General features: G+C 45.3%; 3 protein-coding genes across 10 annotated transcripts in view; 1 reads left to right on the top strand and 2 right to left on the bottom strand.

The window, feature by feature from the left end:
* LOC108116323 (homeobox protein prospero) overlaps positions 1-25,979 on the top strand; it is a 55,157-nt gene that overhangs the window by 16,813 nt on the left and 12,365 nt on the right. For all 7 annotated transcript variants that reach the window (XM_017228134.2, XM_017228137.2, XM_017228136.2 and 4 more), the window contains exon 3: positions 25,397-25,441. The gene's annotated coding sequence lies outside the window, so the exon portion shown is untranslated. The remainder of the gene's footprint in view (positions 1-25,396; positions 25,442-25,979) is intronic.
* Positions 1,714-3,791, bottom strand: LOC108116326 (serine/threonine-protein kinase MARK2-like). 2 transcript variants are annotated; one of them, XM_041818725.1, is made up of 2 exons: positions 1,863-3,791; positions 1,714-1,804 (listed from the first exon to the last, which is right to left on the bottom strand). In XM_041818725.1, exon 1 carries the CDS (start codon positions 3,789-3,791, stop codon positions 1,959-1,961), a length of 1,833 nt encoding a protein of 610 aa, XP_041674659.1. In that variant the 3' UTR covers positions 1,714-1,804; positions 1,863-1,958. The 2 variants fall into 2 exon arrangements, with proteins under 2 accessions (XP_041674659.1, XP_041674660.1); XM_041818726.1 differs by lacking the exon at positions 1,714-1,804 and having other exon boundaries at positions 2,706-2,847; positions 2,900-3,791.
* LOC108116325 (MAP/microtubule affinity-regulating kinase 4-like) lies at positions 3,924-8,593 on the bottom strand. The gene is made up of 2 exons (XM_041818724.1): positions 8,385-8,593; positions 3,924-6,568 (listed from the first exon to the last, which is right to left on the bottom strand). The coding sequence occupies exon 2, from the start codon at positions 6,057-6,059 to the stop codon at positions 3,924-3,926; it is 2,136 nt and encodes a 711-aa protein (XP_041674658.1). The 5' UTR covers positions 6,060-6,568; positions 8,385-8,593.

The following is a 25,979-nucleotide window of genomic DNA, read 5'->3' as shown; positions in this document are numbered from 1 at the left end:
CTCTGTTACAGTTTCTTGTGGCATTTCTTGGGCCGTAAAATATTTACCCAGGGTAAACAATACAAACCGCTATTGGGGGAAAGATGGTAAGGGGAAAACCTTTTGTCACTACCAAATCTCGACTGGCCCTGAAAACTTGGCTATTGACATAATTGTGGGTGGCAGTGGCTAAGGATTCAGAGTTCAGGACTCTGAGACCCGGACCCAAGTCACACTCAAGGCGTTGCCGGCAGACACTTGAAGGCGGTGCTGTGCCCCCCCAAAAGAAACGAAGACGAATCCACCCTCAATTAGATGTCAAGAGCCTTGGCTTACACTTGGCCAATTTGCCACCCAACCCACTGGATAAATGGGTTTAACTTGCAGTTACAGTTAAACTTTCATTTACATGCTCGTTACGAATTGTTGCCGCAAATTAGCCAGGTTCTTTGTTCTGCGAGACATTGCTGATTAGTCTTAGATGGCTTTCTTATTGGCACTTCCGGGTGAAACTTTTGCAGCATACTTTCAGGGTGTTTAAATGGGGTTTCAAGGAAGGATCATCGACATGGACTGTTTCTCTGTTTCTGTGGAGTGACTATCTTATCAGATTCAGTTCTTGATAAACCACGACTGTCAACTGTCGCCTGTCTATATCTAATCGATGGCGCGCGCTTTTAGTTAAATTATTGACTCGACCTGTTTGCATAGGCACTTTTATTTGCTTCAAGTACTATTTATCAGCACCATCATCTATATGCATATATCTCCATATCCATATCTATAAATGCGAGTGCGGTTTACCCTTAAAGCAAACAATCGAAGCTCTGCTCCGTTCTAGTCCCATGCAAATAGACCGCGAGTATTTTTGTTTGCATTTCGGTTTGGGCCCAATCTTATCAGTCGCCAGGAGTGAGTAAGAGCCTAATTACTAGGGTGGTCTGAATTTGTGGGAGAACAATTGCGAAGAGTGGGCATATGCACATTAATGCACTAGCTGGCCCGTCTAATTTATGTGCGACCTGTTACTTATTCCCAGTCACCTTCTTCCGTCAGTTAACGAATTAAACGCTCTGCTTCCGCTCCCAATGGGTCCAATCAGTCCTAAACCACCCTTTTATAGCCAGGTAACCCACCCCTTCGACATCCTTTTTCCAACTCGGTTCCCACCAAAAGCAACAAAAAAAAAAAAATAGATATAGTCGTCGGCCCTTCTGCGGAATTTCCCGTTTGTTATTGGTTTCTTTCCGGATATTGTTATGTTCGGCTGTGAACGCCTTTTCCTTCCGCCGCTCGACGCCTTCAAATTACCACCCCCAACCCCTTGAACTAACCTTTGTAGTTGTTGTTGTTCTTGTTGTTGCCTCGAAAAGTGCAAAATGATTGCGGTTTCGTGTTGCTCAGGGGGTATCTCCACCCCCTAAGTATTTTTAGTTTCAAACCCCCTCTCTCCTCCTAATCCCTCGCACCGCTCCATTTAATGTGAAAACGACACGCAAACTAAAATTGTTGCTGCTGCTGTTTTTTATGTTCACCCTTTTAGTGTTCCAGCCAATTGGTTAATGTTTCTTTCTTTCTGGGTGATCGTTTTCATTCATCACAGGTCCATAACATTTCATAATCATTAATTTCTATATAAAAGATATTGAGGAAAAACATATTTTTTACATTTATACTAAAAAAGATTTATTTGATTATTTAAACTAATTATAAAAAATTTATATATTAAAGAGATAAAGCGATCGATTAAATTTATTTAAATTTTTTTTTGACAGTCAAGTTTCAAGATCAGTTCAGAACGATCACCTCAGCTCGTAACACATATCTATTAAATTAACAGCTATTTCAAATACTAAATTTTAAGTCGTTTTCATTAAAAATACTCAAGGTCGATCGTCCGTTCGGGAAGGGTCTACTGTATCACTTGCGGTTGTAAGTTCAGGGTTGGGCTTTTCTTATTTTCTATCCTCGGCACCTGGCTATTTGCCAGTTTTTTTGACATGGCCGTTGATTTCCTTTAGGTCCTGCTGGATATTCCTTCGAGCTAAGCGGGCGGACAACTTGGAGAAGAAGCCAATTCGTGAGTTCATTTTTATGTCATTAGAGGGTATCGGGGAGGTTTTGAAGTGGCTCGCAGCCTTCTCTTGATGGTTCATAAGTCTTCTAGTAGATCCCGGATCTTGGTTTGATGCTTGCGAAACGGTATGCTGTTTCCGGGTTGGGGTGTTGTTGATCCTCTGGGTTAGGGCCAACTTTCGTTGGGCACTCAGTAGTGTTGGTTTCACATCCCCGAATGCACTGGCCCCTGTTTTAGGCAATGGAGTCAGCAGCTGACTTGAGGGCTCATAACGTCCCTGTCCGGTTAAAGGAGCGGTGGTCTTGTGAGTTGTGCGTTTTGTAAATTTGGGTGGTGGTTCCGAGATGGGCGTAAGGATGGCATTTGCCAAACGTGGAGCTATGGGACGACTGGTAGCAGCGGCAGAATGGATGGGAACATTATTGTCTAGATCAAAGGAGACTTGAGTCACAGTAACCTTGTTCGGAGTTGCAGGAACAGGAAGAACCGCAGAAGAAAATGGTGTATCCGGCAAGGAAGCCACAGATTTTGAGCCGGTATTTGATAATCCTAGGAGCATATAGGTGCAATAGATGTCATCGAACTTCTGCTCCTTTAGCGACTGCTCTATATCCCGCCGCTTATGGCCCATACTCTTCAATATATCCAATCGATGGAAATCGTGCAAATCCATGGACTTCTCTTGGAATGGAGTTAACCTATTGTTTTCGTCATGACCCATATTAATCCACCTATCCTCCATGGCTGCCGATAGGGTTAAACGCCTGTCAGGATTCAGAACCAGGAATTTCCTAATCAGGTTCTCGCAATATATTGAGGTGTAGTGGGGAACACGGTATTTACCTTGAAGAACTCGATCGCGCAACTCCTTGAGGGTGCCACCATCGAAAGGTAGATAACCACTAATCAAGGTAAAGAGCACGACTCCCAATGACCAAGAGTCCACCTCTGGCCCGGTGTATTTTTTGCCTCTGAAGAGTTCAGGGGCGGCGTATGGTGGACTTCCGCAGAACGTCTCTAGTTGGGCATCACGATCGAAGGTAGTGCTGAATCCAAAGTCCGCGATTTTAATGTTCATTTTCTGGTCCAGCAATAAGTTCTCCGCCTTGAGATCACGATGTACCACGGACTTTCCATGACAGTACTGAATCGCGGACACCAATTGCCGGAAGAGCACTCTGGCATCTTTCTCGCTCATCTTTCCGTTCTTCACCAGATGATCGAAGAGCTCTCCTCCACTCGCATACTCCATTACCAGGTAGAGTGTCCTTTCCGACTCGATGACTTGGAAGAGTTTTACAATATTTGGATGGTTCAATAGCTTCATGATCTTCACCTCTCGGTAAAGCTTCTCCCGGGCGCTTGTATTCAGTTTAGTCTTGTCGATTACTTTGATGGCTACTTCCTGATCGGTGGGCACATGAATCGCCAGCTTGACTTTGGCAAAGTTACCCTTTCCCACTGTCTTAATGATCTTGTAGACGCCATTCCCATTGCCATCAACGTACGACTGGAACATAAGCGGAGAATTGCCGCTGGCATCTTGGACGCCTGAGTTTGTGGGCGTGGCCGTAGTGGACTTCGCTGGCTGAGCCGTGGTTCTGGTGGCTCCAATGGCGACTGGTTCAGTATCAGAATCGGGATCGTTCTCCTTGTCGGACGTTTTGTCTGAGTTTGCTGCTGTCATTTCTGATGGGGTTATTTTTTGAAAATCCCGACAACACGTTCGCCGCATACTTGTAAGACAAACTGGTTTCTAGGATTTCTGATAGATCGATTGATTATTCGGGCAGGGCCTGTTGTATCACTTGCTGTATCACTAAGTCTTCCTCTCACTCCGTTAAGATCCATTTCGCAGGACAACTGACTATTTGGTGAGATTCTTACGCTGCTCGGTGGCATCCTTCTCGTTCAGGTGGATCACTCTACGACCGAAGCGTGCGGTCAACTTAGAGAAGAAGCCTACACGCGAGGCGGGTTTAGTGTCATCAGCAGATAAGGGTGGCGTTTGGTAGTTGTCCTCCTCCCCGCCAGTACCGCCCCCAGATCCACCACCTCGTTTTCCACTTCGTGCCTGGCCAAAATGAAAAGTGGCCCGCGCAACATTGTGACGCGTAAAGGGTTTGTCGGATGTCTTTTCCACTGCTCCAGCTCCTGGAATTCGTTCCATTAGTCGCCCACCGATGGCCGGCGACTTCGGCACCAGAAGGGGGGTGGCTGCCGGCTCTGCCTTCTCGTAAAGAGTCGTGGGCCTTCTATTGCATCCCTGAGCTTGATTTGGTGTTTGCGAACCGGGGTACTGAAAGCGTGGCGGTGTACTGGCCATCTTCTGGGTCTGAGCCAATTGTCGCTGGGCACTTAGTAGCGTTGGTTTGACATCCATATTGGCACTGCATCTCTTGGTTTGCGGAGTGTGTGGGAGACTGGAGGGCTCGGGGCGTCCTTGGCCGCTTGAATGGTTTGTGACCTTGCGGGCTGGTGTGCGGGCTGGAGTGCGTCGTGTGGGTTTGGCCGGTGGTCCCGAAGGTGGCGTCGAAGTAGGCGTATTCGGGGCATTTGCCAAACGAGGAGCTGCTTGCCGACTTGAAGGGGAGGCGGAGTGTATGGCCGGATTCTTGTCCAGCGCGAGAGTTACTTGGGCTATGGTAACAGTGGGCGTAGTGATAGTAGGAAGTGGGTTACTGACTGGTGGAGTAGTTAAATCTATTGTCGGGACAGCCTCAGTTTTGGCACTGCGGTTTGAGGAGCGCGGCTTGGCCACGCCCAGGAGCATATAGGTGCAATAGATGTCGTCGAACTGCTGTCCTTTTACCGACTGCTCCACATCCCGCCGTTTGTGGCCCATGCTCATTAATAAATCAAACCGAGCCATATCCTGTAGCTCCATAGGCTTCTCCCGAAAAGGTCGCAATCTTTCGCCTTCCTCGTGACCCAGATTTATCCACTTATCCGACATGACAGCCGAAAGCGAAGTGCGCTTGGCGGGATTCAGGACCAAGAATTTCCTCATTAGATTCTCACAGTCCATGGATATGTAGTAGGGCACACGATATTTGCCCCGAAGGACTCGTTCCCGCAACTCCTTTAGGGTGCCTCCATCAAAAGGAAGGGACCCACTGACAAGGGTATAAAGCACCACACCCAGGGACCAGGCGTCCACTTCCGGGCCAGCATACTTTCTGCCCATGAAGAGCTCAGGTGCAGCATAGGGAGGACTTCCACAAAAGGTTTCCAGTTGGGCATTGGGATCGAAGGTATTGCCAAAGCCAAAGTCAGCGATTTTAATGTTCATGTTCTGGTCCAGCAATAAGTTCTCTGCCTTGAGATCACGATGGACTACAAACTTGCTATGGCAGTACTGAATAGCTGATACCAATTGCCGAAAGATCACCCTGGCATCCCGTTCTCGCATCCGTCCGTTCTTGACAAGATGGTCAAAGAGCTCGCCGCGACTGGCGTATTCCATTACCAGGTAGAGCGTCCTTTCCGACTCGATGACTTGGAACAGACGGACGATATTCGGGTGATTCAGTAGCTTCATGATCTTCACCTCTCGGTACAGCTTTTGCCGGGCGCTTGTATTCAGTTGGGTCTTATCGATCACTTTAATGGCCACCTCTCTGCCAGTGGGGACATGAATCGCCAGCTTGACCTTGGCAAAGTTTCCCTTTCCCAGTGTCTTGATGATCTTGTAGACTCCATTCCCATTGCCATTGACATATGACTGAAACTTATGTTCCGAACTGGTACTAAGGCTGGCACCGTCGCCAACATCCTGGCTAGCCGATACAGTAGGTGTGGCTGGTAGGGCGGCAACGACTGAGGCAATAGGCGTAGCTGGTTGGGCGGTGGCGCCTGTGGTGACTATAGTTCCCGTCAAATGGGAATCTGGATCGTTTTCCTTGTCTGACGTTTTGTATACGCTGGCTGCTGTCATTGTGGTTTTTTCATTGTCCTTGGCCAAACTGAAGTCCAGAATTCCTAAGCTGTTGTCCACGGACATTATAATACTGGAAATTTGGTTTTGAATCTGAGTGCCTAGGCGAAAGTTGCTCGTGTTTCGAGGATCTACAAGTGTGCCTAACACGCGTCGTTTGATGAGAATTATCGCCTCCCCTCTGGATGAAATTGCTGGGTTTCGTTAGTCATCAGTCATCGGTGCCGTTGTTTGAACATCTGCTCTATTTCGTCACCCTCCCGACAGCTTGAGCTTTAAGATAAGAACGTGTGTTTGCAACCCTCAGCCACCCCAAATTCCATGCATGGCTGATAAGCGGCTCGTCCTGCTCCTTGTGGCAGGATCACTTTGTCTCGACGCACGACCGCATGAGTCGGTACTTCTTTCAGGAGGCGCTATCACCAACCAACCCCCTGGTTCATGTGGCACGAGCCTTTTGTGATCCTCCGTTGCGATCGTGTGGTGCCCCTGTTGTTCTTGTTTGCGACTAGCGAGGATATACCCCAGCTGGTGGTATTCGGTTTCCTTCGTCACAGAGGAGTAGCAGCTGCCTTCTGTTGGTTAGAGGGAATAATGATTCGATTAGAGGTTGTATTTTGAATAGAAAACTCGCTGTTGATTCTTAATAGAAGGTATACATGTTATTATTAAACCATATAAACAATTAATAGTACTAAAAACAATCGCTCCTGCTATTTACTGAAAACTTGTATCATAAACAAAAAATGGATGACTAAACAATATATCTAAGAATTTGTTATATTTTTTTCCCACATTGTGCTCTTAGAATTATGCATTACTATTTTAAAGAAAAATATAGAATTTTATATGCCTTATCAAGTTAACATTAAGATTACTCATAAGCAGAAAATTCTAAGATGCTTATGTCATATCAAAAACTTTTGTTGACATTCCCTATGTTCGAATATTATTTTATTGCCCTTGCACCACTGTGCACTAAGTAATTTCCTCTCACCCCTAACAACACATTTTCAATTGACCTGAAAAACTAATCTTTCCCTTTGTGATAAAGTATTTTCTTCGGTTCTCTGTTCTTTCTATTTTTAGTTTTTGCATGTCCTGGCGATCTCAATCGCTATATAAACTCACACACACTATTACCTATGAGGGAACTACCCTAATGGGTTTTACCTACCTATGGATGCATTGTGAAACATTAAGTGCTACAAAGGAACGGGTCCTTAATCTGCCTTTTCTTTTGGCCCTCTCGTTCGCTTGCATTTCTCTCTCTTTGGCTTTGGGTTCGTGTAACGAATTCAGGTTTTCTCTGCCTGCTTCTTTGTGTGTGTGTATTAGAGGCCTGTGCCTGTGTGTCCTTGATCCTGCTGACTTGTTTTGCTTGCAACCTTTTCTCGTCATCCCTGCTTTGCCTTTTGTCTGGTCTCCTTTTCCTACGGCTCTTCGCTTCCTTTTTCAGCTCCTTTGCTTGCCTGAGTCTGTGTCTGTGTGTTTCCCTCTCAGTTTTGATAATATGTGTGTGTGTGTATGAGTTTTTGTGAAATTTTGAAATTGCAGCTGCCACTTTTGGGTCTTTGTATTTATTATTTTTGCCTGACCTGATCTTCTTCTTTCTTCCCTCTTTCCTCATCTTTTTTTCGCAATAACAACATCACAGATCTGTGGAAATTCGCCATAAAAGCAATAGCAACAACAAGTTCTTCTCGGCTTGGCTTGATTTCAATTCTGGGAACTTGTGATCTGTGATCTCTTGGTGGGTTTTTAATCGCTCCCCTTGTGCCACCAAGTTCAATGTACCCCACCTAAGAGGTTACCCCCACTTTTCACACAACCCAAGCTCCCTACCTCCCTCTCCACTCTCATGATTTTCCCAAGATACCAACACATGTCAACATGTGCGGGTCGTCTCCCATCTCGTTTTCCCTTTCTCCCCTTTTTGTTTTTCTCTCTGCCCATGGGATCTTCAGCTTGTTTTTTTTTCGGAACGCCTCTCCTTCTGGTTCTTCTATTTTGATTCTGGTTCTCTCTGGCCGTTCTTCTTTTGTTTTTTCCTTCACCCGATTTTTATCCGCGCCTGCACTGAGTCATCGGCGACTTTGGGGAACTTCAACAGGCGCCTCATGTCTGCCGCTTGTTCTTTAATACACTTACTACTCACAAAAGAAGCGATGATGATATACATACAGATGATCCATTAGCTGACCTTAATAAAAACGCCTCTTTTTAATTGAGAACGAAAGAACGCCCCCCTTAAAGACACAACATGCAAGATAAGGCTGTAAGAGTTCCCCAAGGGATCTGATCTACGGCTTATCTACGGCTATGAATATGAAAAAACTTGGATAACTGAAATCCCAACCGCGTGCTTGGTTAATTACACACTTTACTTACGTTTCGGTCCATTGGCGATACCATTCGCCCCCCTTGGCGGCAATCAAAAACGAATTAGTGTTAATCCAGTCCACAAATGTATCTCGTATTCGTATCCGTAGAGCGAGAGCAAACTTTTCAGATACAAGGCGCGTCACGAATTTCCAGTAAAATAAAGAAGTTGTTTATAAGCGTAGTACTGAATTAGTACTGAAACGCATTGAGCGCGATATCTGAAGACAGGTCTTGAGACGGTCTGCTGAGAGAGAGGGAGAGCAACAGAGCCTAAGAGAGTGAGCATGGAAAGAGCGTCTTCTTGCGCTCTTTTCTTGTGATGCTCTTCCTTCTCTCAAACTGCTCTTCTTCCATTACCTGCTCTTCCTCATCGCTTGGTTTGCCCATTTCCCACTCATTCGCTGCGGGCTGCCTTGAAGGTCGTTTCCTTCAGCGGTTTTCTTGAGGTGTGACGTCACGGCTGCGAAGGGGAGGCATTTCGTCTTCGGCCTTTTGAACTTCGGGCTTCTTCGTTTTTGCGGCGAATTTGGTCGTTCTTTGTAGTGGTTTTCGTCTTCGGCTTTGTTGAACTTTCGTGCATTGGTATGGGTTTTCTTTTGATTGTGGTGGTAGTGATAGTAGCTGTTGTTTTTGTACTCTCGAGACATTCCCATTCGTCGTCGTCATCAGCTGAGTTTTCGTCTGTCGAGCGGTCGGTCGTCATCGGTGTGGGAGTAGCCGATGGCCATATCTGTCTGAGCTGTCCGAAATGGTATTGGTGCACCAATAAGAATCGGCCAGTGGTTCCACTTCTTGAACAACAACCCCATCCTCGCATCTCAGCCCGCTCAACCTCCTCCGTTCAACTGCTTTGTTTTGGTAGGGAATGATTAAAAAGTCACCACAACAAATAATAATAATAATAATAAAATGCATTTCTTTTGGCCCGCAAAAATTTCTTTCATTTGGCATCGCTTTGGCCAGCTGAAAGGAAAAATTATAATGACAAAGTAGGCGACAAGAAGGGGGGTTGTTGGGCGGTTGGGAGATGGTCCGCTTGCAGACGTAGACGATGATTATTATAATAACAGTTTTTCTCTGATTTCTCCTCGATTCCCGATTCGTGGTCCCCTCCTTAAAGGCAGGGCTTAATTAAAAAGCTTTTGGCCATCCACTTGGAAAAAATGTCATCCTAACTTCTAGAACTTGGCCATTCAAATTTGCCTTCTTTTAAGGGAAAAAAGATAATACAAAGTGTACTTTTATGTACATTGCACTTAATTTTAAACTACGTATTAAAAATAAACATATTCCTAAGATTTTTTCTCTCAGTGCTCTCTTAGCTTGGCAGTTGAAAATTAACATTATTCTTTTGACTTTGAGATTCGGAAATGAAAGTGTTGGGGAATTTGGGTAGTAAGCATTTGCATTTAGATGAACCAAAGAAGCCAAGACAAGTAGGCCAAAGTGACATGTTAATGAGGAAGCGGGTAATTCAGCATGCAGTCGATAAGACGACGTACTGCCTTTGGCAAAAGTATCTGCCACAAACACGTGGCACGCACAACAGCTGACGCCCCAAAAATAATAGATAGAACATAATGCGACCGACAAATCACAGTTGGCCACCAGCGGACACGCGCCACCTGATCAGGATGCTATATCCCCATCTATAAAGGGAAAGATCTTTCTTCGGCAATATTTGATCGTGCTGAATGCGGAAAAAACAGATTGCAACTGCAGCTGACTTCGATTATGGACAATAGGATCTTCGGCAAACAAAGCAGCCACAGGATATGCGATACAGGCACTTTTGCACATTGCCCCGATGAGTTATGGTCTCCAGATTCAGGGCCAGAAAAAGGCAGCATCTTGACAGACAAATGCGGGTGCATATCGATTACGACTTGGCTTGCCATTGGAACGATGACTCCTTGGGCCGTGATCTGCATTTTTGCGTCCTTCTTGCCGCATCGCGAAAGGTGCAAAATGAAGGCCGAACGTGCCGCAAAATGTGTGCGGCGACTTAGGTCTTTAATTGGGTTTACGTTTCACTGTCGATATTCAATAACAGCTGGCTCTTGGCTAAAATACACAAATTAACCCGTTCAAACAATGCCTTCTTGGAAAGTGTCATATTCAACCTCCGATCAAGGATGCAAACAATGGCCAGCCAAATGAGGGAATCTGGAATCCAAATATATCCCAGACAATAAAAGAAAAATCACAATTTCCAGCTGCCAAATGAGAGGGGGTAAAACCTACGATTTTCATCAAGAAAACGGCTGATTTTCTCACAGTTTTCCGGGGCATTTTCGTCAATCATTTGTCGGCCACTTCAGCCCTTTTGGTTGTTGCAAATCCTTTGCACTTACTTTGCATCGCAGGACTCACTATGCAGTTAGATCGTTCATTCATCCATTCATTCATCCCCGACCCTCAGTCGCTACCTGCCATTGTCAAAGAGTTTTTCCTTTCGATCTGGTCTAGCAGTTTCACTGCTTTCCTCGCTTTTTGTTATATTTTTGCATAGTTTTTCCGGCTTTGTTCCTTCCCGGGAAGACTGCTTAGGGATAAACAATATTAGCTGACTGAAGGATTTGCATTCCGCACGCCATTGTTCTGTCATCGGCCCGAAGAATTGTCAATAATATTTTGCCCATGTGGCAGTTTGCCTCCATCTCTCCTTCAAAATGCGACACTTCTGCCCACATACGGAATAGATAATGATGGAACTAATCCTTTGCCTCTCACCAGAATCTGCGATGGCTTGGCTTGGCTTGGATTGGCCTAATTGAAAAGCGGCGGCAACAACAGGGACAGGCCCAGAAAAGGAGGCTGCCACAGAATGCATTTCGGCGGCGCAATTCAGAAATCTAAAATCTGCATAATGCAAGTGCATCATCTCATCTGTGCTCTGTGTAGGTGCACACAGAGAAATATCTTGAAATTTGTTGAAAATGAGAAAGTTAAAAGGGAATTTAAATTGTTTTTTCTGCCAAGAGCTCTTAAATGTGGATATTATTTAATTTTTAAAATTAATTTCTATAAAAATTAACAGGTTTTCTTAGATTTTTTAAGCACCCAACTAGTCATTAGCATAGTTTTCCTCTCAGTGTAGATGTAGGCTATGTTGGAGGCGCCTGGGGGCAGCTTATTAGCAAAGATTGTCAGTCAGCCGCCAAACAACAACGGCAGCAACAACAGAAATTGATTACCAAATGTGCACGGCTTTCGAGTGGTTTTAGGTTGGCAAGAGGGGATGGGGTGGGGGCTGAAGGCCGGATAGGCAGGCTAATAAGCACAAAAATCCACATAGAGCAGCAATTCCTTTTAATTGAAAATCTCTCTCTCGCGAGCTTCCCATTTCCCAATTTTCCTACTTTTTTTGTTGTTTTCATTTTCGCAATTTCTTTGCGGCTGCAGTGCGTTTAGTTGATAGAGGGGTAGAGTTAGGGGCGTGGCTGCAGCTCCAAATGCATTCGATATTGCATTTTTTTCTCCAGCAACATGCAAGGATAATAAGGACTTTAGCCGGCTTGGGACTTTTCTGTTTCCCATTTGATTTTGTTCTTTTTTTGTTTTTGCTTTTTTTGGACTGATTGACTTGCGAAGCGTTCGCTTAACCATCGCTGCTCCTCCATATCTCAAACCAACATTTGCCGGATCCTGGTTACCCGTTATCCTGGCAAAGTTGATTGCAGCAAGGACTTGCGTCTACATTGCGGCCCGAAAAATTGCATTGGATGCATTTGCTGGGCAAACAAACTGCCGAAACAAGAGTCATGAAAAAAGTTTAAAGCCCCCAAACTCCTGATTCTCCAGCTCCGCGTAAGACTCGCTGCATGTGCAATGCATATTAGCCGAGTTGTGCCCTGAGTCCTGCGTCCTGCCTCCTGAGTCCTCAATCCTGTGCCATCCTCGGCCTGTGCATTGTCCTTTTGGTCGAGCGCCTTTGCCCCCATCCCACGGTGTTGTGTTTTTTTCTGCGGCTGCCTTTTGTTTGATTTGCGAAATTGCAATATGCTGGCTGTCTGGCTCAACTCGTCTCGTCCTGGTCCTGCTTCTGCTCCTGGTCCTTCTGAGACCCCATCCACCTTACCCTTTCCGTGCACGCAGGATAACTGCAGTTAGACTGCAGTGGAAGTGCACCCCGTTCCTGCCAGGACATTCCTATTTCGGGGTTAATTTCTATAAGCTTGGCAACCTCCCTTCTTTATCCTTATTAATTAATTTGAATTATGCCTAATATTTCGGTCAATTGTTTATAAATGCTCTTTAAACGTTTTATTTATCTTACTTTAGGGTTAAGGTATTATCTCTTTTGGTGATATAAAATTATTTTATTCTTATAATCCTTTTTTTTGCTTATTATTTTATTTTGATTTATTAAAAGGAAGTTTTTTCAGACATTTAAGACATTTAAATTCAGTTTAAGTTCAGACATTTAAGTTTTTCCTTTCCAATTTTGGCTGCTTTCTTGCTTGTGGAAAATTCACTTCTTCAAATGACAGATTATCCCCATAAATATTTTAATTTGATTCATTTGCAACCACTCGTAGTTCAACCCCCCAAAGCGCTGCAGCTCCTCCTCTGATCAGGTTGATGTCCGGTCCCCGTTTCAGGCAAAACCTTTTAATTCGAGTGCGTTTTTCATCATCAACAGCGGTGGTCCTGGCTCTCCACTCCACTCCAGTTCAGACCAGTCCCAGTTTTTTCCCCCATTCCCCCTTAGTCAGATTTCCGTTTAGGTCGTGGCGCACTGAAAGTCTTGAGGCTACGCCGGAGACCCTTCAACCGACTGCGCCAAAATGCACTGGACGTTGGTCACGACGCGGAGCAGAAATCAAACAATCAAACAAAATGAAATCGCCGGTCTGCCCCTTTTCGCTCCTCGTCTCTTGTATTTTTCTCCCTTTTTTTTCAGCTGCTGCTGCTCGCGAGTTTTTGTTGGCTTTGTTCTGCTGCTGCTTTTGTGCACACGCCCCCTCAAAGTCCAGTTTTGCAGTCATCAAGTTTTGGCCTCCTCCCGCCCCATTTTTGGGGGGGGTGTGGGTAGGTTGAGGAATATAAAAACCCCTCTGCTGGCGGGCTTCCGGCTGCCCATGCTTCTTTGGCATGTCTTCGCATCCGTTGCATCCGTCCATCTTGCCCGCCGTCGCCCTGCCCTGCCCTGCCCTGCCCTGCTCCACTTCGGTGCAGTGGCTGCCAGACGAAGGAGCCACCCTTCGAGGACTTTTCCAAAACCCACCTCCTTCGCCCCACAGCACCGAAAAACTCCAACTCCCCCCGTCTCTATATATTTTATTTTTAATTAATTAATGCGAATGCAAAGTACAATTTCTACAAGGAAAACTTGTTTTGCAACTCGCTGGCAACCCTTTTGGGTTGAAGGCACCACCACCCAACAGCCCTTAGCCACCCCTTTCATGCCATCATCCAACTCATGCCACCTGACTGTGGCGCCTCCAAATATGCGGCGAAACAGCCGTGTGGCAGGCTGTGAAGAAATGCAGTTAATTTACTCAGAAGTAGCAGGGAATTGCAGTGGGAAAAGCGGCTTCAAGTGGGCGGATGGGTTGAAGAAAATTGCTGCTGCAGAAAGTTGCTGCTGCAGTTTCTTTTGTTTTTGTGTGCACGCCGTAATGTATGCAACATAATTTTTGCGCTCTTAGCTGCCGCTGGATGAATTTTTGTTAGTACTCAAGGGGGAAAAATTCTGGGAAATGGAAGGAAAAGCGAGGAGTTGCCTGGCTGGATATGCAGTCACCTCCTTTCAGGCATAACTGCAATGTGTGTGCGCGTGTATCTGTGTGTATGCAAGTGTGTGTGGGTATTTCTGAGGTAGTTGGCGCAGTTGAAAAACTTTGCTCGGCAAGGTGAGTGGGGTTGGAAAACCCTTACAGCTCTCATTCTGTAGGCCTCCTCAGTTTTTCCAGGGTTCATTTTTTTTTTCATAAATTTTTTTCGGGGGCGCTGGAAAATGTTGCAAAAGTTATTTCTTCACGGGTTTGCCATGGCTCTTAATGAAATATCTGCATGGATGCGAGTGGGTGCAGTTGGCAGCAAAGTGGTCTCCATGGGTTACTTAATAGGCAACTGCCAGCTCACATGGCCAGGCAATAGACTGCATTCGTATATGCACAGCAAAAATATATTCATCTCAAGAGAATTTTAAAGATTTTGGGCAATTTATAAGAGCAATTAAGAAAGCGATTTATTTAACCAATAAGAGTCATCAACTTATTAGGCATAATAATCTAAAGTACTTATGTTAATCGACAATATCGCCTTGATCAATATCTTTCTTTCGGTGTGGGCTTTAAGGGCGAGTCAACTGGGGGAATCGGACTGAAAGAATCCGACAGTTTGGGCGACAGTTCACCGACACGCTGAAAAGCCTCAAAAGGAGTGCGGGCACGTCTTTCAATCTCTGACTTTTGCACCCTCCCACCACCCTATGCAAATAGACAGCCCTCCACCTTGAGCAAAGTAGGATAAAAAGAAAATGCAGCAAAAACGCAGCTGCAGGGCCAAAAAAAAAAAGGGGGGGAAATGGCAGAGTACCGTTGCCGCAGCAGACACATTTTAATGATGCATGCAACAGTAAACTGCAATCAGATATGCGCACATCGTTAGTCTTCAGCATCAGCCGCCGTTTGTTGATTATCTTAGAATGGAGAGCACTGCAAGAAAGATAACCCATACGCCCCGTTGGCCGCACAACCTGTGCACTTTCCGCATTGCATGGAAATTTATTTGCCGAGCAAATAAACTGCAGCCTCCTGTTTGCAAGAAGTCGTTTCACCGGATTCTTAGCCCCCACTTCATCCCTAAGGAAAGGATGTCGGGAGGGAGCAAGCGAGTGAGAAAGAGAAAGAGAGAGAGCTGCAGAGGAAACCCCTAACGGAGGCACTTTTTTATGCAACTTCTTCAGCTCGAGTGGTTTCCCAAGTTGACGTTTCAAATGTCAATTGTGTGCTTAACTGCATTCTTTTGACGTCTCCGTCGTCGTCGTTGGCTTTCCTTATTTGCCTCCGTGTGTGTGTGTGTGCTCCTCGGAGTAGGGCAACCCGTCTCGAATCCAGACCCTGTCCCATTCCCATTCCCCAGTCTTTGTCTAATTTTGGTTTCTTTTTGTTGCAAATTGCGGCCTAAGCGGCAACGGGTGGTTAAGGGAGGTAGCATGGAGGAAAGGTGAGTTAGTGGAGGGCAGGAGGCGGTTCCTGGAGATCGCTTTCGCTGCTAGTTGCCAGATGGCAGGCACTTATAGGGAAGACAAGAAGTCACATAATTAATCGACCATTTTGTACTCTGTTTTTGTTTGCGATGTTATAAATATCATATAAAAAATTATTTATGCAACTCCTAAAACCTAAATCTTAATTAGTTAATTAAGGTTATCCAAACTTGGAAAAGTCCTAAGGTGATCTTGGTCTAATATACCCAACTTGCCCGACCTGGCACGGGGCACACGTAATTTCTTTTCTTTGGCTTTCACTTTGTTTGAGCAATGTTGCAGCGACTTTTGCCAAGTCGCTGGGAAAATATGCCGCATTCACACACACAGGGGCACACGCACACACTCTCAGAGGAACAGTGGCCCAGAGTCAGCGAGTCAGACTGCAATCTTGCCTTCAATTAAGCTTTGACAAGTGCATTGCACACAGGAGCAAGGGGAGCCAGGAGACGAGGAATGGGGAAAGTACTGAAAGACAAGGAGAAGAAGTCACAGGAGCAGCAGCAGAAGCAGAAGCTGCCCTCCACAAAGCGCATAAATATGAATGAAGGCAGGACGTTGGACTCCTTGCCGTAAACTGGCCAAAAAAAGAAAAGAGAAGAAGAAAAACAGGAGGAAGAGCCGGACTGAAACCGGCCAAAGAGCACGGAGTGAAGAACTGGAGAAGGAAACGCAAATAAATGAATTGCACTTTTCCTTTGCTCGAATTTTCTTCTGGCGCCCCGTTTCAATGGGCCGCGACTCAATGGCCGTGGAAAAACTTTGCATATTGTGTTTATTCTATGCCCGCGGAGATAAAGAGCTCCAAGCCAGGTGGAAGTCGCAGTCGGAGGCAGCCTTTAATTAAGCGGGTCCAAGTCGCAGTCCGTTGGCATTATGCCTAGATAATGGCAAGGCCGAGCTGGCAAAAAAAAAATAGAAGGGGGCCACTGAGAGGAGGGGGAAGACAGATATGAAATGCAAATTATGCGGCGAATTGTGTGCTCATTAATTAAAATTGAACCAAACTGGAGGCAAGAACTGAGCCTCCGAGAAAGCTCAGCCATCAAAAGCGCCAGCAGCATCATTAGAGCCCGTCCAGCTTAACCAGCCGAATCCTCAATCCTGAATCCTTCTATCCTCCTGCCCAAAGTTCTCTCACTGTCCACGCCACTGCACTTTGAGGTGAACACTCAAAAGTTTTTTTGCGCCACGGCAAGAGGAGAGTTTGTTAGGAGGGGACTGGCAAAAATATTATACATATACGAGTATTACATCTGGTTTGGGGGTCTGAGTCAAAATGCAAATCTTGCAGATTTTTAATTTCTTTTCAACGAAAATTTTATTTTCTGTTTGCACTTCTTGTTGTTCGCCTAGGACGTTGGCAGGACCAACCCTTTTTTATTTGCCAGCCTGCCAAGGATGCTGATGGCTCGCCCCCTTCGAGATGCCTTGCTGCTTTTAAGCTTTATTATTATGTATTATAGATTCATATTATGCACTTTTTAATTTTTTTTGTCTGCCTTCTCGGGGCTTGAGACTCTCCAGACCGACAGCCCAAAATGAAATGCGTTTTGCCTTGCCGGAAAATGGAATGCTAAACTCTTGAGAAATACAAAATACTCTTTATTTTTATTTAAATATTATTGGAATTTTATCCGAAAAAGAAAGCCTTTAAAATATTCCCGAAAATTAAATTTGTTTCGAATCGTTTTTTTTTAGTTACAATTTAAAAGTTATGTTCATAGAAACATGCAGAGTATTTCCCAGTAGGTATTCAGCAGTTTAGAAGGGTATTCAATAAATGACTTTTGGACTGGGTAATGCTGCTGCAGTCAGGCCTCGAATGTCCTTGGCAGAGCCACCCTTCTGGGCTTAAATAGCGGCAGTGTGGGTTGTCTTCTGGTTGCATTGCCACAAGTTGCTGCTCGAGATGCCCACCCAGCAACAAACCACGGCTCCTTTCGATTCCGCCTCCTTGTTCTTGTGCAATGCCTTTCAAGACTTTTTGCCAGCCTTCCTTGGCAACATTTGGGGGCGGCTTTTGGGGTTGCATCTGTGAGATACATTCGCGTAATGAATTCGGCCCGAGGGTGGCGACAATGAACTTGCCTGCATTTCCAGCCTCTCCACCTTCCACCGAAATGTTAGGGCGTTGACATGTCAAGGAAAAGTATTCCGAAAATTACTTGCAAGGCGCGCCAGCCAAAAAGAAACCCTAAGTTGAAAAATAAAAACAGGACTTGGGCAAGGAAAACTTCACGGTTTGCTTGCCAGGAAGTCAGGCAAACCAGGACCTTGCCAGGGGGAGGAAAAGCGACTATTGTCGGCCAGCTGGGAACCAAACCTGCCGAATCATGTAAAGCTATGCCGGAAAGCGCCTTGAAGCAGAACCAATGCGACCAGAGGTAACAATTTCCATTTCCATTTGCATGCCGATCGCAGATCTCGGATCACGGGACCCGGAGAAAAAGGCGAGGGTGCGCTTTTCACACGGTTCCCAACCGAGTAGGAGGAAAAAGGGCCCAAGGATCGGTCATAATTTTTAATAATTTCCTTTGTTTAAATAGTTTTTCCTTTGGAAATAACAAATTCCCACCGACAATTGAAGTGTTAGATGCAAAGATCCAATTGCCAGCAAGTGGCTGTAGAACAGTACAGATACGCACAAGATAACTTGATTGCACTAATTTGACTGCAACAGAAACAGCAGCAGCAGCAGCAGCAGCAGTAGCAGCAGCACCCGAAGAGCATATTGTTCCCATGGCGGACTAGTTTCATAGTTCCGCATCGGACAATTGCCGGTTCCTTCTTCGAAATGCTGTCCAAGTTGAGACCTCAACTGGTCTGCTGGGGGTTGCTTCAATCAACTTCTGACAAGAAGTGTTAAATCTGCACTCGCTGCAATTGCAGCTGGAGGCCGCTTTATTAGAATATCCGGCAGCTTAGACCGCAGACAGGCTGTCTGCAGCAGCGCCATTATCTGCCCTGGTCCACATTGTCATAATTCATAAATCAACTAATTCTGGAGTCGTTGGGCCAGCACAACTGCACTAACAAATAGATCACCCACCCTCTTTCTCTCCACCAAAAAAAAAAATAAAAATAAACCAAATCTGTGACCAAGACACTAAGACTGAACTCAAAAAGTTCTCAGGCTTGTGCAAAGTCAGGAAGACGAAACAATTAAAGGGTTTCGAGTTGCCTTAATGAACCGCAGCCAAACAAAAGGTCAAAGACAAGACCATCATCAGCGAAAAACAAAGGCCTAGAAGGCCCAAAACCAAAGGCAAACAAAGGTGGGCCCCACACTAAAATGAAAGGGAGAAGACGTCACGGCGGTTGCCTGCACTTCCTGGCAAGGAACAGCAGGCAAATGAGTATATGAAGAAAAAGGAACAGACGAAGACGCAGTTGGGTTTCAATTACCAAGACCCAAGACCGAAGACCCAAGATTTCACCTCGCTCCAAGATGAGTGACCTCCCTTAATTGAGCGTGAAGCGCTGCAATACTTTGACACCTTTATGACATGGACATGGACTTCGACAGCGTCATCAACATTGCATTGACATCGAAATGGATATATGGACAGTAGATACGGACTGTGGACAGTGGCAACCCCCTAAGACAACGGACGGAACCACTGGCCAATGGACGACACTAATGAACATTAATGTTCGTATTGTGTAATGTCGCGACTTTAATGTAAAGTGCAATGAAGCAATGCAAGGCCAGGGGGTAGTGCATCCACCGGATGCACTCATTAAGTGCTGCAGCCTTTGACTTGCAGACCCGAAAGAACTGGACACAAATGCGAGCTGAGTTATGATGCCAGCTGACGAGCTGTCAGAAGAGTCATCCACCGAGGAGGTGGATTGGTTGGGCTGGGCTGCGATTGCCATGGGTTGCCATGGTATGGGGTTACTGACGACTGGCCGGCAAGTGGTTGTTAAGTCTGATTCACGGCTCAGTTCGAAAATCAGAGGGCAGCACGTGTTCCCCTTGCCAGCTCTTACCCTTTGATCTGACCACGGGGCCAAGCGGTTGGGTAGGGGATCCGGCTCCCTACCCTCTATCTTGATTTTCTTTCGCCCAGCGAAAACCATTTTCCACAAATTAAATTCCATTAATGTCGCAGCGGGAGAAGCGTCGTTAGCTCATCCTTTGGCTCTCCTTTCACTCGGTCGCGCTCCTCCAGCGACCCTTCAAAGGTTCTTCAAATGTCAAGCGGAGGCAGGCCAGGATTCTCTAGCAACTAAATTATCATAATGAATCTCGCAACTACTTGAGTTCTGTTTGCCCAACCGGCAACTCAACTCGGTCCGAGAAGGGGTTAAGCGATGGCTCTACTCCTAACGATTTTTTAATTGAAACTGTCACTTGTCGAGGAGCCAAGGATGGCCAGGATAAATCCCAGAGGGGTGGACATCCAACCAAGAACTCTGGCTCCTCTTCAGCTGAAGTAGTTTTTATTGCAATTACGAAGGAATTAAATGGTGCAAGGGAAAGATGAGCCAAAAACCACAAATCGTATCAAAAGTTTTCCAAGAATTTCATCTCCGATGCATAAATCAACAATTGTCTATACCATCCAGACATGCCCATTGTTTGATCAAGAAAATCTTTTCCATTTAATCCAAACACAACGAGCAGACGGAGCAATGGAGGTGAAGGAGGAGCCAACAGCCAGAACAATGGAAATTTAATTTTATGCTTTACAAGATTTTATTGCGACTTTTTGACTCGACGCCTCAGTTCGATTCCCCCAGCACTCCCTCAATCCTTCAGTTTCAGTTCGTTATGAAAACGAATCGCAGTCCGCCTTTATTAGCAGCAAATTTCATTATTCAAGTCAATTTGCCTCGGAGATGCCTCGAAAACTTGCTCGATAGTGACCCCCCACTTGGCTCTTGGGCTCTTTGCATGGGTTCAATTGAATTAAATACAATCAATTTGTTGATACGCAGATGAATTTAAATAAATTTAGCCCGAGTGTGTGTCGGCGAACGAGGCAAACTGGATGACTCAGCCGCTTTGGTGTCCGGAGCCGAGGGAACCGGGTACCGAGTCCCAGGTTAGTCACTACGGCGGGGCAAACGACACCCAAGTGCCGTCCAAGGCTCTGGACATGCAATCAGAGCCACCTTCGCAGCCCCCGCTCCTCGTCGAATCCTTTGGCAAAAAAAAAAAAAAAACTTAACAGGACCACAAGATAAACTAAAAGGTAGTCCCGTGTACAACCTCTAATTATCTCAAGCCATGACATGAAGTCATTTCTCCGGTCGCAGTATATGTACATGTATCCTATTAATGCCAGCGCTCACGCTGAAATTGAAACTTCAAATATTTGTATGCGGCTCAAGGACTCCGGCCCGCAGGACTCCGCCATGTGTGGGTAATTTCCTTAATAACCGCCAGCCTATCGCATTAACATATCTCGCATTTGTCATAAAAATAAGTCAACCACCGGTACCACCCACACCCCCCAAAAATACAGAAAATTCCCCAGCTGGTCTCCGAGGAGGAGGCGTTTTGTTAAGGAACTATCTCTCCCTCCACTTCGCCAGGTGGGTGGAATGCGAAGGAAGGAAGTGTTTATGCCTGCTCATGTGCGTCTCGTAATGACTACCGGCTAAATGGACACATTACGCGCTGGACACACGAAAAATTGAATTATTCAAGCAACTTTGGAGGCGTCGCATTTGGAGCCGAAACGACATTGCGTGTCAAAGTTATTCTCTTACTCCAACCTCTAAACTTCAACCTCTCACCCACTCCTACTTCAACATATTCTGAGGATGAGGGCCAAGAAATACGTTACGAAGCCCAAAAGGCAGCCGGCCCAAATAGGTGGAAAACCTTAAAGTTCCACTGAGTGACTTTTGAGACACCGTTTACGCTCTATGCCCATACAGCACACGCCAGACCCAGGACAACACAGCCCATAGCCCATAGCCCATACCCCCACTCCATGTAGACCCCGAACCCTTAAGGAAAAACTCTGAATGTAACGGCCGACGATCGACGACAGTTGGTTTCCCAGAGCGTCTTTAAGACGTTCGAGGGGATGACTTATTTGGAAAAAAGAACTCCCGACATCTGCCAGCTGCACGGGTCTACCTTTGATTGCAACGTTAATAATGCACCGAAAGGAGGGTTACTGCCACGCACCAAAGCGGATGTTAAGGGGGGGGAAAAATCACTGGGATCGGGACTGTTGAAACTTGAATTGAGGTAACTACGAGTACTAGAACTTTCATCGCTTGACGGGACTGTACACAAATTAGTTGGAAGCGAGTGCAAAAAGCACTTACGATTAAGAGCCCGGAGGAGGAGCATGGGGCAAGTATCATTTGGCTAACGCTTGAAATTGGCTTCGTGACGCTTATCGCGATCAATAAATAATATACGAGCAGCTCTAGACAGAGACGGGTAGCGACAGATAGATACACGAACGACATCGAGGCGGAAAACAAAAAGTATCTGCCAGATACATTTGAGTAATTTGCGTCGTTAGTGCCGGAAAGAGAGGCAAAATAATAATAATAAAAGAAAGTACGCTTGATTACAATGAAAATGTTTTTAATGCCCGAGCTCCTCTTTCCAAGCCCCCTTCCCCCACCCTTTCCTACCTTAAACACCCACACAGAGACAGAGAAAGATATCTGCATAGATAGGCGAAGCAAAAGGACACACGTTAGGCATGCATTTCCCCCTGTTCCTTTTCTTTTTTTTTTTTTTTTTTTTTTTTGATATCAAAAGCGCGATAAGCGCTAGACACGAATGTGGGGAAGTGGCCTGGAGTGGGCAGAGTGGGTGGCAGGTGCAGGTGCAGGCTTGCAGGTTGGACAAAAGCCCAGCGAAGGGCAGAAGGAGGTGGAAAAGCCTCAAAGTCGAACGAGCAACCAGCGACCACTGTCCAAACAAAAGTCAGAAAAATGAGCAGTGGGAGCCGACTTGGCCACATATGGCCATTTTCTGGCTGCCATTGCGTGCCTGGCCCGAATACGCTAGTACACTAGTATCTGTATCAGTATCTGTATCTCGACGCGCTCGTGTCTATATCCGTATATCCGTAGTATCCCAGGCTGTGAATGTACGAGTGTGTATGTGGTATCTAATCAAGCGCTGAAAGACAATAAAAGCCAACAACGCAGCCACGACAAACAGCGACCACAAAATGTGCTTATGTCTGAAAACATCCGCAGGACAAGAACTTTGAGTTCAGTGGAGACCATAAGGATACCCAGGAATTTTTGGGTTCCAATCTGCAGTTCCTTGTAAATCACATTTATAGAAAACTTATATCTTTTAAATTGTTGATTATAAATTAATACAATTTATTGAGCATATCTCAGTATTATTTTTAAATTCATAAATCATAAATCATAATTCTTAAAATTGTAACTTTTGAACATCCTATTTCAAGAACCATAGCATAGTTTAGTTTATAATCATTTCTTTTTGTCAAACCGTCAAAATCTTCAACCAAATCCTCCCTCAAATTGAAAATACCCCTTTCAAAAAAAAAATCAACGAGAAAATTCCAGGCAACCTACTTCTAGCCGACTAAGTGCAGTAGGAAAACCTTGCCGGGCTCCACTCGAAAGTATCGCATGGATGTCGTATCTATGGCCGACCATATGGCGACCAAACGCCGATATCTGTGAGAGTTTTTCCATGTACTAGTATCTGTATCTTATCTGGTAGTCGGGGCATTAGCCAAGGAGCGTGCACCCCATCCTCCAGGTCTGGGCACCGAAATCCAGCAATGGCCATAACAATAACTGAGACTGGGCTCTGACATCATAATAATTCGAGTTTACTGCATTGCAATCCCACCACAGAGAGAGACCTTTTGGCAAGTTCCGAGAAAAGTTTTCACATAAAATCCCTGTTTGAGACAGCGACTGGAGAAGGCAGAGAAGGACATTTTCTTTTAGCACAATTCACTTCACATAGTTGCTGCCAATTCTCGTGGAAACGACTGCCAGCAAACTTTGCGGCAACATAATTTTAATGTGTTTGTGGCAGGATTAGAGCTGGCATGCTGGCGAGCTGCAACTGCATTGGCAATGAATGCCAAAGCAAGTTGAAAGGTGTTTCTGAACTTTATTGATGTCGTCGACTTTGGACGACTTCCGCACCACCCGTTAGGCAAATAGCAATGTGGGATCAGGTAAAAATCGGTTCTTGTTTGGATGGATGTCAAATGCCACCACCAAGCACGCCCCTTGGTTTCGTCTGCCTGGCTTCCTTCTGCGTCTGCCACTACCCCTGCTCCTCTTCCTCGTCCTCCACCTCCAACTCCTTCCTCAAGCGATCGCCAGCTTGTGCGCACGCGCATTGAGGCATAGACAGGGAGTCCAGGTGTGCTCCGATCATCGTTTGCAGCTCGTGGCTGCCAAGTACGTGCCATAACCATCACCCTTAAACTTAAGAAAAAAACTAGGTGCTTTGAAATGTTACTTAAATTCAAAAAATAAATTTGTAGTTTTCTCAAACCTTTCTTACACTTTTACTTTAAATTGAAGAATTTTAAGTTATAGTTTAAACATCATCAAGATCAATTACTATTTTAAGACCTAAGGACCCTTCAAATGAATATATCCTAAATCGAAATATTAATTTGATCCTCAAATTATCCTCAGTGTATCGAATCTCCCCTTGCTTCCAAGCAATCGCTTGCGATCATCAGCTGTTGGCTGCGGCGATCGCTTCCTTCCGCATCCGTATTTGGCATAGGGGCTGCAGATTCGGACCCGGTTTCGCATTGCTCTCCGTGATTTCCCCCACCATTTACTCATTTTCCATTTCCAGCGAATCTCAGCTCGACAGATTGTTGTTTAGTTTGGCAAAATGGATCTTTGAAGGGGAATCATAATGCCTAATTGCCACTAGTTTCATTTTGGGACAATATTTTTTTGTTTTAACGGATTTTAGAGTCACTTGACCGTAACACAATGACACCCCAACCCCGTGGGCCCTTTTATGAGCCAAAGCATATTTTAATGATGACACCCGACCACGACAAGGAGAGGGATATGGAGAAGCTACGTATATATATGCAGAACACATGGCCGTGCCACACTTTGGTCGTTTGTGCGATGAGTACATTACCGTGTGCCGCGATCTGTGAAGGCACATTCCAAAGCACACTTTGAGATACACGTAAATGCCCCTCTACCAAAAAAAAAACCGGCGCCTCCCCTCATTTCCAGCGCATGCAAAGTATCCGAAGCCAGCGTTTTCCATCGGAACATGAACGGAAAATGTGTTAAGGTCGTAATTATCTGCGCTGCCGTTTGTAGGTGGAAGTTCGCCTCAGCTGGCAACTTTCTTTGCTCCTTGTTCTCCTTTCTTCTCCTGGGCCGGGGCCATATGTTGCCCTCTTTGCACTCCTTGCGGGGTTGAAGTTAGAAGGGCCTATTGATAATGGTCCTAGACTAAAACCAACCCAAACCCATATCTCGAGGTGCATTGAACTTGGAAATGCCAACTGTCTATTGCAGCAATCGAAAAGTATCTAAAGAAAGCGTTCCTCAAGAAAAGGTTGTAAACATAATGAGGCAATTAGGTAGTTTTCTTAGACTTAAGCATACGGGCACGTGTGCTAAATCTATCTATCAGGTTGTAAAATAAAGACTAAGGGACTAAGAATTACTATATGTTAGTATGTTGTAATAATTTAAGATATATTTTGTAAATATTTTAAATTGAAATATTTATTATAGTCGTTATCACTTCAGATTCATTCCTACTAACTTTAAAGTGTTTTTTCCGTTTAATTAATGTATCTTATATATTTTTCTATTTCAGGAGGATCTATGATGGACGACAGAGAAAAATAACGCTTTGTTTGTGGTAATTTTTGACAATTTCAATATCTCGATCTGCTGTGCATTGGAATTCCGTTGCCCTTCTCTAGACCAAGCCCAACTTAATAAGTCCTTCATAGGGGTGGCTGTTCCTGATCCTGCTTCTGTCCCCTTACCTCTTCACCCTCTTTACGTTCGTTCTTGTCCCTCCGGGTTGTCCTTGCAAGCTGCAGGCTCGAGAAAGTACAGTTGCCCAAAACAAAAGTAAATAAGGATCGAAGAACGGAGGGGTGGCTTCCATTGACATTGACTTGAGCCTACGGGCTGCATTCCATTGCACTCGCAATTGAAATCGAAGGGCCCGAAAGTCGAAAACCCTCGGCCTGCCAAAGGGGAGGATTCTGTTTGATAGTTCTTGGGAAATGCATATGGCCCCTAGACACTAACGACTCACATATGACCATTTAAGATACACATACTAAGTCTGATCGATAGTCGATGCTTTGACGCATTTGGTGAGTTCCAAAGTCCCCATATTGATTATTTCGAGTGCTTACGCAGTCGACCCATGGCCATATGCAAAG

Source organism: Drosophila eugracilis, unplaced genomic scaffold (assembly GCF_018153835.1).
Source record: "Drosophila eugracilis isolate 14026-0451.02 unplaced genomic scaffold, ASM1815383v1 contig_367, whole genome shotgun sequence".
Lineage (NCBI taxonomy): Eukaryota > Metazoa > Arthropoda > Insecta > Diptera > Drosophilidae > Drosophila > Drosophila eugracilis.
The sequence above is the reverse complement of the archived record's forward strand: the minus strand, read 5'-3'. Positions and strand labels throughout refer to the sequence as shown.